The sequence below is a fragment of the Zalophus californianus genome, chromosome 1 (genome assembly GCF_009762305.2).
Source record: "Zalophus californianus isolate mZalCal1 chromosome 1, mZalCal1.pri.v2, whole genome shotgun sequence".
In the NCBI taxonomy this organism is placed as follows: domain Eukaryota; kingdom Metazoa; phylum Chordata; class Mammalia; order Carnivora; family Otariidae; genus Zalophus; species Zalophus californianus.
In genome coordinates this window covers 97,819,229-97,838,286 of record NC_045595.1, presented here as the reverse complement: position 1 = coordinate 97,838,286, position 19,058 = coordinate 97,819,229, and the positions used below count along the sequence as shown (strand labels likewise).

Sequence of the window (19,058 nt, the reverse complement as noted above, 5' to 3'; positions counted from 1 at the left end):
AGATGTTCCACTGCCTTTAGACCTTCATAGTTTTGATGAGAAACCTCCAGTCATTTGAATGTTTGTTCCCTAATATATAATCTGGCTGCTTTGAAGATTTTTTCTTTACTTTCAGGTTTTAATTTTTAGTTTTATTATGATATTCCTGGGTATCAATTTCTTTGTGTTTATCCAGTTGGGATGTTCTGGACTTCTTGAACCTACAGATTTATATCTTTCATCCACTATGGGCTGTTTACAGTCATTTTTTTTCTTCACATAGTTTTTCTGGACTGCATTCTTTGTCTTTTCCTTCTGGGATTCAAATCACAGAAATGTTAGGCCATTATTGTCTCACAAATCCATGAAGTTCTCTTTTCTTTCTCTCTCTCTCTTTCTCTTCAATGCCTTTTCTCCTTCTAATTCAGGTAGAATGAAAAAAAAATTGAAGAAGCAAAATCCAGAGTATCTCCTCACCTTCTGTCCTGTAGAGACCCCTGAGTCCTGTTCCTCAGACCAGAAAGAGGGTTCTTCTGTAGAAACTCTTCAAATTTGCACCCAGACCTAGGTGTCAGGTTTTAGGCTCTCCCTGAGTCTAGGCCAGGAAATATCAGAGAAAATAAATAAAAACAGGAAACTCACCACTGGTTTGGTGTTACTTAGAGTTCCCTGACCAGCCTTATTCTTCTGAGTCCTCAGATAGCTTTTCCACACATTCCATCCAAGATCCTTAGCTGTTTCAGTGGGAGAGACAGAGTGAAACCTGCTTACTCTCAAAGATTTTCCATCAATAAGCTCATTTGAGAACAGTTTAAAAGTGGAAGATTATTTAGAGAAATTTTTTAAGCAAGTATGGAACAACCAGTGAGGAATGTAAATAAACTAAATTCCTTTTTTCCCCCCCATTTCTTTGCCTGTTGCCAAAAACTTTCCTCAAACCAGCCATCTTGTATGTTTTCCAAATTTTGTTTTAAAAATATAGGCATTTGGAAATGATTTTTTAAAACACAGATTTGAAAACCAGCATTATTATTTTTATTCTTTAATTTTTTTAAAAAAGAATTTATTTATTTGAGAGAGAGAAAGAGCATGTGAGTGGGAGGAAGGGCAGAAGGAGAGTGAGAGAATCTCAAGCAGACTCTGCACTGAACACAGAGCCCAGAGCCTGATGTGGGGCTCCATCTCACAACCCTGAGATCATGACCTGAGCTGAAACCAAGAGTCAGAGGCTTAACCAACTGAGCCACCCAGGTGCCCTGAAAACCAATGTTATTTTTTTAATATTAGTTTTTGAAGTACTAGAGATATTTTGATGTGCTATATGAACCTTTTGATCAAACGGATGTGACTAATGGATCTGAGAATTCATTTTGAATAAAATTTGTAGTTGTTATTGAACAATTCTTATTAAGTTGAGTTTTAACATAGGTGTTCCTTAAACTTCTCATCTTTAATCAATTTTTCATTGTAAGAATAACAAAACATACAATTAAATTAAACCAGCTTCCTTGAGGCTCTACAAAGCCATCAGTTTGTATTATGACTGATTCTTGAGCCTTATCATCCGATCTGTCTGCCCTACATGCTTATTCAGGACTCACTTCACAAACAAGGATATCCAAGTGGTCAGTGAAAAGGATTGCCACTTCATTAGTTAATAGAGAAAACAAAATCAAACTGCCATGCAATACCACCAAAATAGCTAAAATGGAAAACATAGACAGTATCAATTATTGGCAAGAATATGGCATAACTGGAATTTTCATACTGTTGTCAGGAGCCTTAATTTGGTATAACCACTTTGGAAAATAGTTTGGTAGTATCTTCTAAAGCTAGTACTATATGTACTTAGACCTTAGGACTGGCAGCTTCATCCCTTGGTATATATCAGTCAGAAACATATACATATGTTCACCAAAAAGAATGTCTGTGAGTGTTTAAAGTGGCCTATTTATATTAGCCAGAAACTGGAAACTAACCAAATGCATATCAGCTATAGAACAGTTTAATGAATTGTGTGTAGTCGCACAGTAGAATATTATACAGAGCTAAGAATGAAGTGCAACTACTTGTAACAACATGAATGAATTTCACAAGCATTATGTTGAACAAAAGAAGTTTGTATCTTGATCTGGGTGTTGGTTTCCCGGGTATATGTACGCTGTGAAAATTCATCCCTGTTATACACTTGGGATTTGTGCAGTTTTCTATATGTATGTTATATACTCCTGTAAAAATAGTATACTAAATTAATTAGATCTTGATTTTTTGTTTGTTTCTTAAAGATTGGCTTTTAGTATATCTACTTATTGGTGGCCCCTTATGGAACTCATTAGATGGAGTAGTTTTTCAGTTGATTCAGTAGAGAGGATCTTTTCGTCACAAAACTAGGATTGATGTCGGGGCGCCCAGGTGGCTCAGTTGGTTAAATGGCTGCCTTCGGCTCAGGTCATGATCCCAGGGTCTTGGGATCGAGCCCCACATTGGGCTCCCTGCTCAGTGGGGAGCCTGCTTCTCCCCTGCCTGCCGTTCCCCTCTGCTTGTGCTTGCTCTCTCTTTGTCTCTCTAGCTCTCTCTGTGTCAAATAAATAAATAAATTCTTTAAAAAAAAACGAAAACTAGGATTGGTGTTATCTTCAGGAGAATGATTTATTTTAATGCCAAAAGCACACAATTGATTTTTAAATAGCCCAAATATCTTTATTTATTTTTAAAGATTTAACTATTTGAGAGAGAGACAGAGACAGAAAGCATGTATGTGGGGGCAGGGGTGGCGGGTTGCAGAGGGAGAGGGAGAGAGAATTTTAAGCAGATCCCTACTGAGCGTGGAGCCCGATGCAGGGCTTGATCCCATGACCCTGAGATCATGACCTGAGCTGAAATCAAGTCAGACGCTCAACCGACTAAGCCACCCAGGTCTCTGTAAACAGCCCAAATATCTTTAAAGGAAAAAGTAAGGTGTGCTGCATACAGAGCTCATCTAAGACCTTCCACAGGCCCCTAAACCTGTGCAGTGTGGGAGCCCAGATAGTACTAGAGTAGATTGGCCTTTGTGTTGACCCTTTCACACTGTACTTGTAATAAATGTGGGTGTAGGTAAACACTAGTCATATAACATAATTCTGTTTGTCTCTCCCCAGCCCCTCTGTTTTGTTTTAGGGTTTTTTTTAAATTATTTGTTTTTCACAGATCTTTTCACAGATGCTGCTGAGACTGAAAAAATGGCCAAAAGTTTAGAAGATTCTGAAGGAGTCTGTTTTGTTCCATCTTTTAGTGGATTGCAGGTATTTTATATATTTATTTTTTCAGTCCGTGACAACTACAGAAATTTTTCTCCTCATACCCACACTCAAAATTATGTACCTGCTACTCCCTTACCTGAAAATTTGGCAACTGAGCAGTATGAAGGTAAAGGTGTGTTCCAGGGCTGAGGAGCTGTGACTGACTTAGCACAGATTGCATGAGAAAGCACAGCACATTCAGCCTAGAGCTCCACCCATGTGGAAATGAGAAGTTGGCAAGTTTGGTATAGAACTTTTACATAAGACTTAGCATTACTTTATCATAACCAAAAGCCATTTCCCAGTGGAGAAAGATATATCCGTATATTGGCATTTTTTACTTAGAGGAAGTGTCCCATTGAGAATTAGAAAAATAATGTTAAGATTACACACACACACACACACACACACACACACACACACACACACACGTATATTTTGCAGTTATTTATTAAGTTTCATTAACTTTTATAAAAAAAATCAAAATTTCTTTTGGTTAACTGTTGTGGTGGAGTATTGGTTACTTTGCCTAATCAAAAGTGAACCCGGTAGGAGACTTGGCTTTGTAATATTTAACTTAGTATTTAATTGAAAAATCCGTGATATTGCCTTTGATTTTAGCATATTGTTATAAAGACCTTTAAAAAACTTTTCAGGTATATTATTATGAACAAATTCCTTTTTTTGGAAGGCCTATACTATTCTTTTAATCCACCTCTAAATATTTTCCTTTCAAAAAATAAAAATTTCTTTTACTTCTAGTCCATCCCATATTCAGGCAATCAGTTAAAAAAGCCCCAAATTTGAAAGTTTGGATAATATAACGTAGAAACTGATGAAAAAGGATTAGATCAGGGTGTTTCAAATCTCTAAAAATATATTTCCAATCTAGGCTTTTAATAGGCATTATTTTAATATCTGTAATAATTTCCTTCTATATACATTACCCTAAAGGACTAAAAGTTCATAAACTACATAATAGAAATTGCAGTGTGTCCTCTTTAGGGTAATATGAGGACTGAATAGTATCTATCCTAGGACAGGGGATGAAGAATATTTGTTGGATTGAGGTTTCAGGAGGAAGCTTGAGATGAATAGTTGTCATCAGCCAAGGTAGGACTTAATTAGGCTACTGTGTATTCTTCCCTTTTTAGAAAAATATGCTCAGGGACTTAATAGTGACTTTATCTTGGCAGCTCTGTTTTTAACTTCTGCCTCAGTCCATATGCTTGTAAAAATAATATCAAATATATGAGAAAAAGTATTGCTAAAGCCCAGAAGATTAGGCAAAACTCTCACAGCTGTGGTTTTTAATTTCATGTTAATAAAAAATGTCCCCGTCCTGCCATGACTGCAGCCTGGCAGTATGTGGGGTTTGAGAGGGGTGGGGGAGGGCTGCATACCAAGTAGTTCCCAATGTAGCACTGAAATGCCTCAGTGGAAACCGAAAGTGAGTTCAGACAATACTGTGTTGATACTAAGCTGTTTGAAAAATAGGAGGGAGATCACTGATAAGCGGCCTGTGTCAACAACTAAAGAAAATGAGGGATAGGGGAAATGGAGGGGAGGAAGGGTCAAGTATCTGCGATTCTGCCTTTAATTTTAGAATATTGTTATGGCCATAGATAACAAGGGGCAAGATATTAAAAGATCCCAATAGCCTCCATTTCTCCAGGGAGTCTGCTGAGACAGGGGTGTTGGGGGCACTTTGAAGAAAGTGGGAAATCTAGGACAACTAGCAAGGGGTGGGCTAGAGCATGGGGGCCATAACCCGGGATGGCATCATTTGGTGCAGTCATTGTGGCTTCGCTGCGGCAGGGCTTGTGGTTTGTGGGGGCAGCTACTAATGGAGAATATCCATGACAGGCATCAGAGGCAGGAATCAGTGGCTGTCTGCTTAACTTGAAAGTTACCGTGATGGTGGCAGTGATAGGATGGACAGAACTCTGAACCAAGTGTCAGTCCTCAAAGGGTGAGGGTTCTTAGGTTTGCCTGGAATAGGCTTGCTTATCCTACCCTGAGAGGAGCTGGTGGTTCACCGGTATTGGAAAGAAGTCGGGCAACTGACTTTGCAGTTCTCAATGTTCTTTGTGGTTTCTTCTCTGTGGGTCTGCTTTTCTCATTACCAGCACTGCTCTGTATTCTTTCTTCCTCATAACCTCTGCTTCATTGTCATTATTTTCCTCATACTTTCTGCTTTTCCATAATTTGGAAATACACACAACATTCTTCAACTTTGTGCCTTTTAGCTTCAGTTCCCCCTGTTGAGGGTCTTTTTCTGAGATCATCTTTTCTGAGAAATCTGAGAATCTGACTGGAGTGCCTGGTCCTCTCAAGCGTTGGACAGATTTTAAGTTTTAAGTTTTTAGAACTTCTCAGAACTGGTTACGGTTTAGGAGAATTTATTTACAGTAGAAGGAAGGACTCCGAAGGCATAGAAAGGGTTATGAAGAGAGTCAGTAGTGGGAAGGGTTTTGGTAAGAATTAATAGTAATATAAAATTGTAGTGAATTCTTGCTCTGTGTCAGGCACTGTTCTAAATGTCATGCATTATCTCATTTAATCCTCAGTAACTCAGTAAGGCAGAAGATACTCTTACCATCCCATTCCAAAGATGAAGAAACTGATTTAGAGCTCTTAAATCACTTGGCTGGTCTCACACAGGTAGTGAGCAGCAGAGCTGGTTTCAGGGCCCAGGTGTTCTGATTCCAGAGTCCAGGTTCTTAACCACTCTCCTGCACTGGTTCATGGTATGGCATAAAATATGACAGTGGGAATACAAAATAGATGCCAGAGGAGTTTGTGTTTAGGTTCACGGTTGACAAGGGGCAAGAGAAATTAACCATCCTGCAAATCCCCAGCAGATTAGGCTAAGATCCCAGGGGTGACAAGGGCCTGTGGGGGCAAGCAGTCTATGCCTTGGTCATAGGTTAGCTTAGGTTACCTTAGGCCTCCAAACAAAACTTGACTGAGTCCTGCTGTTCCTGGTTGGTTGATGGTCTGGGAGGCTTACTCAATGGGATTGGCAGTGACAGATTGGAAGTATGGCCGGAGACTGTCTGCCCTGGCAAGGTGTGACCAGGCCCAAAGGACCTTGCCAGTGTTTTTCCTGCCATATCATCCCAAAGACAGACTCACTTGGACTAATATGGGGGCATTGTAACCAAAAAGAAATTTGTAGGTTTCTATGGAATTTATTACCTCTCAAATTGGCCTATTACTAATTAATTGTAAATTATGTGCATAGTTATGTTTACAAAAGTGATTTCAGGCCAGTCATACCAGGATTTTATGTGGTATATTAGAAGAAAATATTTTTATGCAGAAAATACATAGCACACAACTAGGGACTAAATGAACAGGCTGAATCTGATCTTTGTTTTATAGTATTATACCACCTGATACAGACCAGTGTGACTGTATAAATAAGGTTTCACTGAGTGAATCACCAAAACATGTTAATATATTTGAAAAATAATCAGGATAAACTCATAATAGGAGGACAGTCACAGCTACAGTAAAGATAAGATGTAATATGGAATTTCTTCAGTTAAGTAATGAGGAAGAGTATTGTTTGTTCATTGATTAAACAAATGTGTGAGGATCCCCCGTGGGGGCCAGATGCAGTGCAAGGCCCTGGAGACACATAGGAATGAGTTTCCACAGGGAAGATAGACTTTTAGCAAATGTTCACACAAATATACGTGATTATAAATATATAATGTGAAGCTCTAGGGTTCCATAAAAGCACTGATGGTGGCTTGGTCTTGTCTCTGGGATCCGAAGTTTTCTCAGAGGAATCTGAGCCAAGATTTGGAAGGGGAGTAGAATTAACTAGGAAAAGGGGTGGTAGAAAGTTTTCCAGGTAATGAGATGATGTCTCAAGGCCCTGAAGCTGGAAGGCGCTTTTCCTCGGGCCCATCATTTCCTGATAGCACTAGTACTTCCCTCTGTTGCGACCTCATATCATACATTGAAACCATTCTTCTGTCTTTTTCCTTGTGAGATTATGAGCTCTGGCAGGGGTCTTTGCTCTTCATCTTTGTGTCCCAGAATTCTGGGGATGCAAAGATGAATACAAACTTCATCCAACATATACATAATTCCAACTCAAGACTTTGGCTCTTTTAAAGACAGAAGTTAGGCTGGATCATTTTTCCTATTAGGCAATAAGACTATTAAGCTAAGAAACAGAAGAGTTTGAATGTCTGACAACAGATTAGGTGTAAGTTATGACACTGAAAAACACATATTCTGCCTTACAGTTTTTTATCTTATGACTAATGGATATTTAAAAAAAAACACTCTATGAAAACAATTCTGGTTTAAAAACTTTACAGATGGGGGCGCCTAGGTGGCTCAGTCGTTAAGCGTCTGCCTTTGGCAGACGTATCGTATTATTAAAAAATAATATGATCTTTTTTTGTAAAAGAAGGACATGCCTTCTTTTATTTATAGGTATTATATAATGGTAGGTATGAATATTCATGCATGTGTATATTTCATAAAATTAAATGAACATGGACAAAGGTGTAGAAGGATATTTACCACATTGTTAATATGGGACATTGTTCCCTGGGGAGAGGATGAGAAGGAAGACAGGGAGAGAGGAATATCAAAAGCGTGTACTTCAAAAAGCCAACCACTGAGGCGCCTGGGTGGCTCAGTCGTTGAGCGTCTGCCTTCAGCTCAGGTCATGATCCCAGGGTCCTGGGATCGAGCCCCTCATCGGGCTCCCTGCTCAGCGGAAAACCTGCTTCTCCCTCTCCCACTCCCCCTGCTTGTGTTCCCTCTCTCGCTGTGTCTCTCTGTCAAAAAAATAAATAAAATCTTTAAAAAAATTAAAAAAACAAAAACTTTACAGATGGAGAAAAGGGGAAATACTAGGATTGCTTTTCATTTCTTCTTGTAAAGCTAGACATTTAATAGTTTGTTACTCTGTAAAAAAAAATAATAATTTATTACTCTTCTCTTCGTGTGAGTTCAGACAGAAGGTATAGCTAAGTCCAATACTTATGACTCAACCTTGCTTAAGTCCTATTAAAGAGTTACCCTAACAGTTGACATTTTTTTTTTTTAAGATTTTACTTATTTATTTGACAGAGAGAGACACAGTGAGAGAACGAACACAAGCAGGGGGAGTGGGAGAGGGAGAAGCAGTCTTCCTGCAGAGCAGCGAGCCCGATGTGGGGCTCGATCCCAGGACCCCGGGATCATGACCTGAGCTGAGGCAGACGCTTAATGACTGAGCCACCCAGGCACCCCCTAACAGTTGACATTTCTTGAGGCTGTCATTTATTTTAAAACTACTTAACTCTAAGCATTCTTTTTTTTTTTAAGTTTTTACTTATTTATTTGACAGTGAGAGACACAGTGAGAGAACGAACACAAGCAGGGGGAGTGGGAGAGAAAGAAGCAGGCTCCCCGCTGAGCAGTGAGCCCGACGCGGGGCTCGATCCCAGGACCCCGGGATCATGACCTGAGCCGAAGGCAGACGCTTAACGACTGAGCCACCCAGGCGCCCCTAGCATTCTTTTTTTCTACCATGGCAATGTCTTTTTTGCATAATATGCCTTCAAGTCTATGCATATAATTCAGAACAATAATAAAAATTTTTCCTTTCTCTTTCTTTAGGCTCCATTAAATGACCCCTGTGCATGTGCCTCTTTTATGGGTTTGAAGGCTTCCACCAATAAATACCATCTCGTACGAGCAATATTGGAGTCAATAGCTTTCAGGTACCAAAACCTGCCCTAAACTCTCCCTTCCCCATACAGTATTGCCATTTCCTTCTATTAATTTCTGCTAAACTAAATTATGAAATTTATTAATTTTAACTGAGTGTTTATACCTTTAAATTCATACTGTTTATGACATAATCTGCTTTTATTGCTAATTTCCTTAGCATTTCTTTTTTTTTTTTTAAGATTTTATTTATTTATCAGAGAGAGAGAGCATGCACAAGCAGGGAAAGTGGCAGGCAGAGGGAGAAGCAGGCTTCCCACCGAGCAAGGAGCCTGATGTGGGACTCGATCCCAGTACCCTGGGATCATGGCCTGAGCTGAAGGCAGACGCTTAACTGACTGAGCCACCCAGGCGCCCCAGCATCTCTTTTTTATATGTGATAGTACCGGTACCATTTACATTTGATATCTGAAAATAGATGATTTTTAAAAATACAGTTAGCCCTTGAACACCATGGGTTTGAACTGTGCAAGTCCACTTACACGTGAATTTTTTTCAGTAGATACAGTACAGTACTGTAAATAAATATATTTTCTCTTCCTTGTGATTTTCTTAATAACATTTTCATTCTCTAGCTTACTTTATTGTAAGAATAAAGTATAAAATACATATAACATACAAAATATGTGTTAATTGACTGTTATCAGTAAGACTTCCTGCCAACGGTAAGCTATTAGTAGTTAAGTTTGGGGGGAGTCAAAATTTACACACAGATTTTTGATTTTGTGGTGGGTTAGTATCCGTACACCCTGTGTTATTCAAGGGTTGACTGTATCTAATTTCTTAGGCATAAAAGATTTAAAATTTGGACTTTCAGAGATTTTTGTATCCTTACTGATAAAGGAGACTTTCAAAGGTTTTTGTTTCCTTACTGATAAAGGAGAATTCTAATTATTCTAATTAATAATGCTTCCATTATACTCAAAGATTGAATCACCAGAATTACTCTTTTTGTATATTTCCCTGTGGTCTTTTTATTATGGCACAGTTGTAGTTTATTAAAATTAAGAATGTGGCTATCATGAATATGGAACATTTGGAACATTTAAAATAAAAATGTGATTACAAAATGATTATTTTTATATTTGATGAATTCTATTAGATGTTATTCATGTCATATCATCTTAATAGCTTTCTATTAAATGAATGCTTGCTTTAAATTTTTATTTGTAGGAAGAATAATAGATTAAATTTATTTCTAAATGAAAAATATGCTTCCTTTTATCAAGTGAAAAGTACAAGGCCCGAAACCTCTTGCTTGTTTGAGCATTTATTATTGACTTCCAGTTAGCATAATATATTTGAATATATTGGTTTAATGTTCTCTTTTGTATATTTTATATACCATATAAATAAAACCATAGTTTTTATTTTTCTAGACTGGAAAAAATAGAGAGTTTTCTCTAAATAGTTATCTTGACTTTTTTACTAGAAACAAACAGTTATATGAGTTGATGCAGAAAGAGATCCATATCCCTGTGACAAAAGTCCGGTACGTAAACTTTGTTTTCAATAGATTTAATTAGAAATTGGAAGTGAGTGGTAACCGCTATTAGTATTTTCATCATTATGATTATTCAGGATTTAAAAAATACATTATGCCTAGTTTCTTTGCAACAAAATTCTTGGTCCTAGGAATTTGGAAAGAAAAGGAAAGCTAATTTTGGATATGGAGAATATAACACAATATAGAATTTAGGAGGATCCTATTATACGTTTGTATATTATAAACATCTTTAAAATCTCTTTTTTGGATCTGTGGCTGTCCTTTTGGCATGGAAGCATCAAATTTTCTTTGCTGGTATGTCCAAATGAATTTTTATGTTGGCTTAGTTTACTTGGCCTGTTTTGAACTAGTCTTAGGACAAGCAGGGCGGGTGGGAAGATTGATGTCAGGGATAAGGAAAAGTGTTTGAAGATTACCTAGTGAGTAACTTTATCTTCAGGTCAATGGGAAGTGATATAATTTTGGAATTAAAAAGTTGAACTTAAAAAAATAAAATCAAGAATCTAAAAAATATATGTGGCCCTTTTAAAAAAATTAATAATGTTTTTATGCTTCTGTTGGAATAATTTATCTCAAATATCTTGCTCCCTACAGGGCAGATGGAGGAGTTTGTAAGAACAATTTTGTTATGCAGATGACTTCAGACCTGATTAATGTGAATATAGAGAGACCCATCAACTTAGACATGTCCTGCCTTGGTGCAGCTTTTCTAGCTGGCCTTGCTGTTGGTATGTGTGGATTTTATAAAAGCGAGAACTGTCTTGAAAGCCATTTCTTGCCAGTAGCATTTCTCTTCCCAATTCACAGAATTATAGAGCGGGTCTGGAAAACCTTGGTGTCCATTAACCTCCATACACATATGCACATAACTCACAAAATACTCATTTGACCTCTTCTATGGATGGGTCTTCCCCCTCCCACCGCCACCCTCCTCACTTCACTCCTTCAGTCAGAATTACGAGGCAAGGGAAACTAATTTTCAACTGCTCTGTCTTCAGCGAAGGGAAAGTCTCTGGGTAAACTTCCTGAGTAGATAGGCTTTTCTTTGGCATTAGAAACCACTCCATTCTTTTACATATTGAAAATTTGTTGAGTACCTGCTACATGACCGTCACTGCTGGGAATAAAGAGTTTAAAAGACATAGTCCCAGACGAACCATGAGAGACTGTGGACTCTGAGAAACAAACTGAGGGCTCTAGAGGGAGGGAGCTGGGGGGATGGGTTAGCCTGGTGATGGGTATTAAAGAGGGCAAGTACTGAATGGAGCACTGGGTGTTACATGCAAACAAGGAATCATGGAACACTACATCAAAAACTAATGATGTAATGTGTGGTGATTAACATAACATAATAATTTTAAAAAAAAGACATAGTCCCTGCTATGGGAGTCTCTAGTTACAGCCAGACAAGTCAACCAATTATTATACCTGTGTGATAAACCCAGCGAACAGCCATAGCTTTAAGCAAGTGGTGCAGGCTTCCCAGAGGAGGCTCAGTTTTGAAGGAGTTAGCAGACAGCCAGGAGAGGCGGTAAGGAGTCCTAAGAGGTGAGTGGTCCAATAAAGAAAGCAGCTTGTGCAAATGTCCCAGCCCATTACAGTAAGTGCTGATAGGGGAAGAGCAAGAGGAACGGCTGGAGAGGAACAGAGGTCCAGTTGTGGTAGACTCCTCATACAGAGGGGTTTGAACTTAATCGTGAAGGCACTGGAGAGCCACTGAAGAATTTTAGGCAGGGGAGGGACATGGATAGATCTATATTTGAACAGACCACTTTGGCAATTAGTGAGAGGATTAGTTGGGAGGGTGAAGAATGGACTCCAGGAGGCCAGTTAGAGGGTTCCCTAGGAAGCAGGATGCTGATGTGGGGCATTGGGATTATTTAATACATTCCTGTATGGAAGGGAAGAATGTACAAAACAGGATATTTTGCAGTTAAAAGTTTTAGGCTAATATGTAGCATTTTAAAGTTACAAATCCAAAAAGTTTGAAATCTTGTTAAGTTCAACTTAAACTTTATTCTACTAAAAATCTGTTAACTTTGAATAAAATTGAAACAATCACTTTCATTTGTTCTTTGATTAATGTGTGATTAATTCAAGTTGAAGAAAATAACTTTCCCTTAAATAATCATTTCCATTTACAAATTTAGTTAAATTCCTTTGTATATTTCAACTAATACACATTTAATACAATTGACTTTCTTTTTAGTAATTTCATATGCCTAACTGAGCAAGCTTAGAAGTGTAACAAAGAAAATCTTCTCAGGTACTTAAACAACTCTTGCAAAATGAATAAATTAAGCTTATATTTGCAGTAAATCAAATGCTCATAAACATTCTGATATTGTTTATAAAGTAGATCAAATTTTTCTGTGCCTTTTCAGCTTATAAGACTAAATATGTCAGATTCTCTTGAACATTTTAAATACTTTAAATAACAAACACGTACAGATTATTTTTTTTTAAGATTTTATTTATTTATTTGACAGAGAGAGCAAGAGAGCACAAGCAGGGGGAGCAGCAGAGGGAGAAGGAGAAGCAGGCTCCCCGCTGATCAGGGAGGCTGATGCTTGATCCCAGGACCCTGAGATCATGACCTGAGCCAAAGGGAGATGGCTTAAGCGACTGAGCCACCCAGGCGCCCCCATATGACAGATTATTCTTAAACATAACACAGTGGCTTGAGCTTTAGCTATTTCATCATAGCTATACTTAATTTCAAACCTTTTTAATACAGAGACTTCACTAACTACAGGGAGCAGTTTTACCGTCTCAGAAAAGCTGAGATTTCTGGTTGACTTGCTTCTCTTTAAGGAATCTGAGACTTGAAGGCTATGCACATCCTCTGTATTTTCAAAATTCACCCAGGAAATGAGTCTATCTGATACATACTTAATAAAATTACTTGAAAAAATATGTATGTCCTGGAGTGCCTGGATGGCTCAGTCGGTTAAGCATCTGATTCTTAATGATTTCAGTTCAGGTCATGATTTCAGGGTTGTGAGATCGAGTCCTGTGTTGGGCTCTGTGCTCAGTGCAGAGTGCTTAAGATTCTCCCTCTCCTTCTCCCTCTTCCCTTCCCCCAGCTCACACTCTAAATCAATCAATCTTCAAAAAAAAAAAAATGTATGTTGGGGCGCCTGGGTGACTCAGTCATTAAATGTCTGCCTTCGGCTCAGGTCATGGTCCCAGGGTCCTGGGATCGAACCCCACATGAGGCTCCCTGCTCCGCGGGAAGCCTGCTTCTCCCTCTCCCACTCCCCTTGCTTGTGTTCCTTCTCTCACTGTGTCTCTCTCTGTCAAATAAATAAATAAAATCTTAAAAAAAAAATGTATGTCTTAACGAGTAAATAATTCTGGAAATAAGGATTTTAAGAACATGCTTATTTTCATGACTAGACTTGTCTAACTTTAGTATACTAATAAAAACTATTTTTAGTCTTAATAACATCTATAAATTAATATCTTTGAATATAGATGAGTCTAAAATGCTGACTTAGTTAGAAAGAAAGTGGTCTGATAGAAAATTTGAGAGGAAGGAATTTTGTGTCCGCTTTATTGGTAAGAGAAAATATCCTTCAAGAAGACTTGTCAACTGTGTTAGTACTTCAGAGTAAGTGAACTATACCAGGTTAATTAATAAGACACCTCGGCCATTTCAGACTACTTATGGTCATAGTTATAAATGTGTTTTCTTGCTGCTTTTTATTATAAATCACATGATCCTCTTTGTGAAGAACAATATAATCATGAAGTGGGATTTAAATAACTTGTGTGAGATACAATAGTTTGAAATAGAAACTAATTATATGCAGTCCCACTTTTGAATATATGCATATCCCAGGGAGTTGCCTCTTACCTCAAGATATATGACAAAAATCCTAATTTATCTTTGTTTTCTTTTTAGTTATGTAAAACGAAAATACACAACTTCTTACTTGTTTTCTTTTCTTCATAGAAAGTCACGAAATTGAATGATGATAGGGAGAGGTTGGTCTAGAAATGGTTTGGTGTCCTGCCACACAGAAATAAAGCTGATAGAAACCAAATGATTTTAAAATCCTGGTGTATTTATTCCCATGGATAGTCAATCTAACAAAATTCAAAAGCACTAAAATATTTTAAATTGTGTTTTAAAACAGTTGTTTACCTGTGCACCTGTTTGCGTAGGTTTGTGGATAAACTTTATGGACTCCTTCTCTGCCTTAAAATTTGAGAGTAATTTTTTCTATCTATAGGGTTTTGGACTGACAAGGAGGAACTAAAGAAACTGAGGCAAAGTGAAGTGGTTTTCAAGCCACAAAAGAAATGGCAAGAATATGAAATGAGTATGGAAAACTGGGTCAAAGCAGTGAAACGCTCCATGAATTGGTATAACAAGATGTAGCTCTAACTGGAACGACTGAAACCATATACGGCTAGTTGATACGACACGCAGATGAGACACAGCTCAGGGATAATAACCAATACGACAATGACTGAGAAGATTTCAGATGAGCTCTGCAACCTGAGAGAAAAAACATTGCTTTTTTGAATACGAAACAAAACAAAAAATCCCTCATTTTAAAATCTAAACCTTGGTAAGATTGTAAGGCAACAGTACCTCAAAACTTTGTATCTTCTGTTTTGTAGCAAATTCCAAAGGACGTTCGCCATTTCCAGCCATATTTTGACAGCTGTGGGTCTTCCTCCTTTTTATACTCGGTCAGCGATACATACGAACGTAATTGTTTACTATCTGAGTTAATAGTTCTGGGTCAAGCATCATTCATGTTTTGTTCCAAAATTAACAAGTGTTCCTTTAATTCTTTAAAATTAAATGGGCTATATGAAGTTCACATAGCTAGAAAGAAAGACTCACTGAGGAAATGTGGAATTTTGCAACATTAATATTTTATATTTAAAGCCATAATTGTTCAATACTATATCCAAATATGAGCTCGATATAGGCTCACATAGGCTTATTGTTAGTCATTTCTTTCCTTTATTGGGCTTAAAGACACTGCCTTAGTTTTTCCTTGTTTTCACCAAAATCTGAGCATTCTTTTTGTATTGAAAAAATAACTTTAGTGAATGAAACTACAGAGGGTAATGATTCATAAGGAAAAAGAAAATATTTTCTTTCTCAAATATTTGAAAGAAAAGGATTTCTTTCAAAAACTTCTGGCTAGAGTGTAACATCCCATTTTTTACAAAATGCGGGTAGTGGATATAAATCTTGCTTTGCTCTTCCTGTTCTTTATCTTTGTTGTTGAAATGCTTGCATAAATATCTTTTGCTTTTATTAAGTGCCTAATTGACAGAGCTTAATTTGAAGAAAATGCCCTAATTCATTGGTGACATAAGAATTGTCTTCATTGGGGTATTTCACTTATCCAGGTATCTTTTACTTCCGTTCAATCTATTCATTTCTGTGAGATAGGAGCAGTGGGTAGCTGACAGAGGTAATGGGAGTGTATTCGTGCAAATGATTGCCCTACAGTTACTGGGCCAGAGCTCCACAGAGAGGAGCAGGGACAGTTCCACATTCTCAGACTTTCCTGATAGAAACAAATGTAAAAGAATCAAGAGTTGTGAGTAGCTTCAGGCCCCATGTAAAACTGTCCTATGGCAGTAGACTACCCTCCAGCTTGTTCTTATGTTATTTGCCCCTCCCTCCTCCACTTGGGCTAGGTTCCATTTCAATTTGTAGCAATAATGAATTTATTTCCCTCTTATTTGGGCTTTTTTATATAAAGGCCTACTGTTACAGAGCTAGTTGTTAAGTGCTAATGTAACTTCAAAAGTGACTGTTACAGGGAATTTTGTTGTTGCCATCATATATGTCCATTTCAGTGACAGATATGATAGAACTAGGTGTCACACTGCATTTCTACAAATTCCATTTCAGTGAACTTTGTCTTCTTGAAGTATTAAAGTTTTTGATGGAATCATAATAGCCAATATATAGTATCATTAACTCCATTAATTAAGATTTGGAAATATTTTTGTGAAGTGGAGGTATTTTGTTTACTGTAAAAAGTCAGATTCCATTATGTAGATAATATTCTTCTTTTTATTCTTTTCATTTTTCTTATGTCCCTTTACAAAGCTTAGTGACCAATTATAGGCCGTTTTATCAAAATCAGATCACACGCAAGCTGCTCCATTGTTTTACTGTTTCTTACAGATTCTGCTTCTCAGTGGGTATAATTTCATAGTAAAGAACTGTCTCTGTGTTAGGATATACTGAATTGTAATATTATTAATACTTAAGAATTTGTTAGCTCATTTCTTTTTCATATTCTCTTTCATCAACCACAAAATAAAGGATAAATACCTTTTAGATAATGTGAAAAAGTAATTGTGAACATGTCTCATCGGAATTGAGCATCTCCTCAAAAATCAGTGGCTAATTTTTTCTTCTGTTAGTCTAGAATTAATCTTTTATTTTTACTACGTCTGGCTGTTTTTTAGTGACACAATTTAGTAGATCTTTTGCCATATTTGACCTGAATCAGAAACGTGACCACATTTGCTTTTGTGGTTGTAGAAACAGTTGACATTCAAAATCAGTTGAGCAAAAAAATTTATCGTTTCCATCCTCCAAGTTTATTTTCATTTATATGCTAATATTTGCATATTTGCAGTTTAAAATATTTGCAGTTTAAAAAAATTTGTGCTAACATTTCTCAGCATGTTTTATTTTCCCATTATGGATCAATCAGATATTTTTAGGAGGTCTGTAGCTATCTTTTTAAGTAGGAGAATGTTTCTGTACAATCCTTCTTAAAGTGGTACTAAATGCTTTCATACCTAGACTTACTGATTTTTAATTGTTTTATATCCCACCATAATACGGTTTCTCAATCTCAGCATTATTGACATTTGGGACAGGTAATTCTTTGTCTTGGGTTGTTGTACTGTGCATTATAGGGTATTTGGCAGCTCTTTACCTGCTAGCTACCAGTAGCATCCCCCTAGTTGTTGTGGTTAAAAATGTTTCCTAGCACTGCCAAATGGACCCCAGGAGGCAGTATCACCCCCAGTTGAGAACCACTAATACACAATCTTAGAAGAAAATTGAAGACTCAGCAAATGTAGTGTGTCTATCATGCTCCTTTTCTCTCTGCCTCATTTTACCTTAGGAAATGGTAGTTAGCAAAAAGAGGTGGTTGTATCTTAAAATAAATAGGGTTTCTACTTTACTGGTTAATGAGGCAAAAAAAAGAAAAATCTTATGTTGTAATTGTCTTCTGCTGTTTTTACTCACTCACCCCTGTCCCCATTCCTGCATCCTCTGTGGTCTTAATGAGTGGGTTTATGACTTCAGTATAGGATTAATGTAGTCTGCAGAGCATCTTGATTTTATCTGCCTTTTTGCTTCCTTTTCATCTCTGAACAAAAGAGATGATCACTCTCTTTTATCTGCCTCTGTGTAAGATTCCCATCAAACTGGAAGTTCCGCAAAAGCAGAAACCATGTCGGGTGCGTCAGTGGCTCAGTTGGTGAAGCGACTGCCATCGGCTTAGGTCATGATCCTCGAGTCCCAGGTTCAAGTCTGCATCGGGCTCCCTGCTCAGTGGGGAGTCTGCTTCTCCCTCTGACCCTCCCCCCTCTCATGCTCTCTCTCTCTCTCTCTCTCTCTCTCTCTCATATAAATACAATCTAAGAAAAAAAAGCAGAAACCATGTCTGCTTCCACAGAACTTAACTGTGTGCCTTCCTATTGATACGGTGAATTTTTACTTTATAAGTGCAACTTTTTTTGCATATGTATTTTATCCCTGATTTATATACATTTGTTGGTAAGGAACAGCTTATATTTGTTGCAAGTAAAATATATTTTGTTGGATTAAGAAGGACAACAGTTGACCCTTGAACAACATGGGTATGAACTGTGCAGGTCCACTTATATGCAGATTTTTTCCATAAATATATGTACCATACTGTGAATGTATTTTCCTTATGATTTTCTTAATAACATTTCCTTTTCTCTAGCTTACTTTACTGTAAGAATACAGTGTATAATGCCTATAACATACAGACTATGTGTTAATTGTTTGTATTATCAGTAAAGATTCTGGTCAACAATAGGCTATTAGTAAAGTTTTTGGGGAGTCAAAAATCATATACAGATCTTTGTGCGGGGGGTCGGCACTCCTAACCCACATGTTGTTCAATGGTCAGCTTATGAGAGCTAGAATCCTCCTACTGTTTATTTTTAAATTCTTCATATGTTTATGTATTTCCATATGTGTTTGTATAGAGATACACATCTATAAATACACATAACTATATCAACTTTCTAAGGTACAGTTGAAGGCTTTCCATTCACCAGTTTTGTGTATTTGACTGCAGACAGCTCACAGATTGAATCTTAAGAATGCCAAACCCTCTGATGTTAGAGGGAAGTAACTTCAGAAACATCCCCTTCTGCAGAGGACTTTTACTGGGGACCAGTCTTCATTGAAAAATAATCTAACCCAGGAGTTTGGCAAGAATTTTATAATTCTCCGAAGAGAGGACCCTGGAATTCTTCAACTTGAAGTGATTCTAGAGTCATCC

General features: G+C 37.4%; 1 protein-coding gene across 1 annotated transcript in view; it reads left to right on the top strand.

Annotated features, from left to right (window-relative positions):
* GK5 (glycerol kinase 5) overlaps positions 1-18,584 on the top strand; it is a 78,904-nt gene extending 60,320 nt beyond the window's left edge. Inside the window, exons 12-16 of the mRNA XM_027585378.2 lie at positions 3,169-3,263; positions 8,895-8,998; positions 10,438-10,497; positions 11,107-11,240; positions 14,751-18,584. Of these exons, the coding sequence (XP_027441179.2) occupies positions 3,169-3,263; positions 8,895-8,998; positions 10,438-10,497; positions 11,107-11,240; positions 14,751-14,899 (542 nt within the window). The 3' untranslated portion in view covers positions 14,900-18,584. The remainder of the gene's footprint in view (positions 1-3,168; positions 3,264-8,894; positions 8,999-10,437; positions 10,498-11,106; positions 11,241-14,750) is intronic.
* Positions 18,585-19,058: the final 474 nt, after the last annotated feature.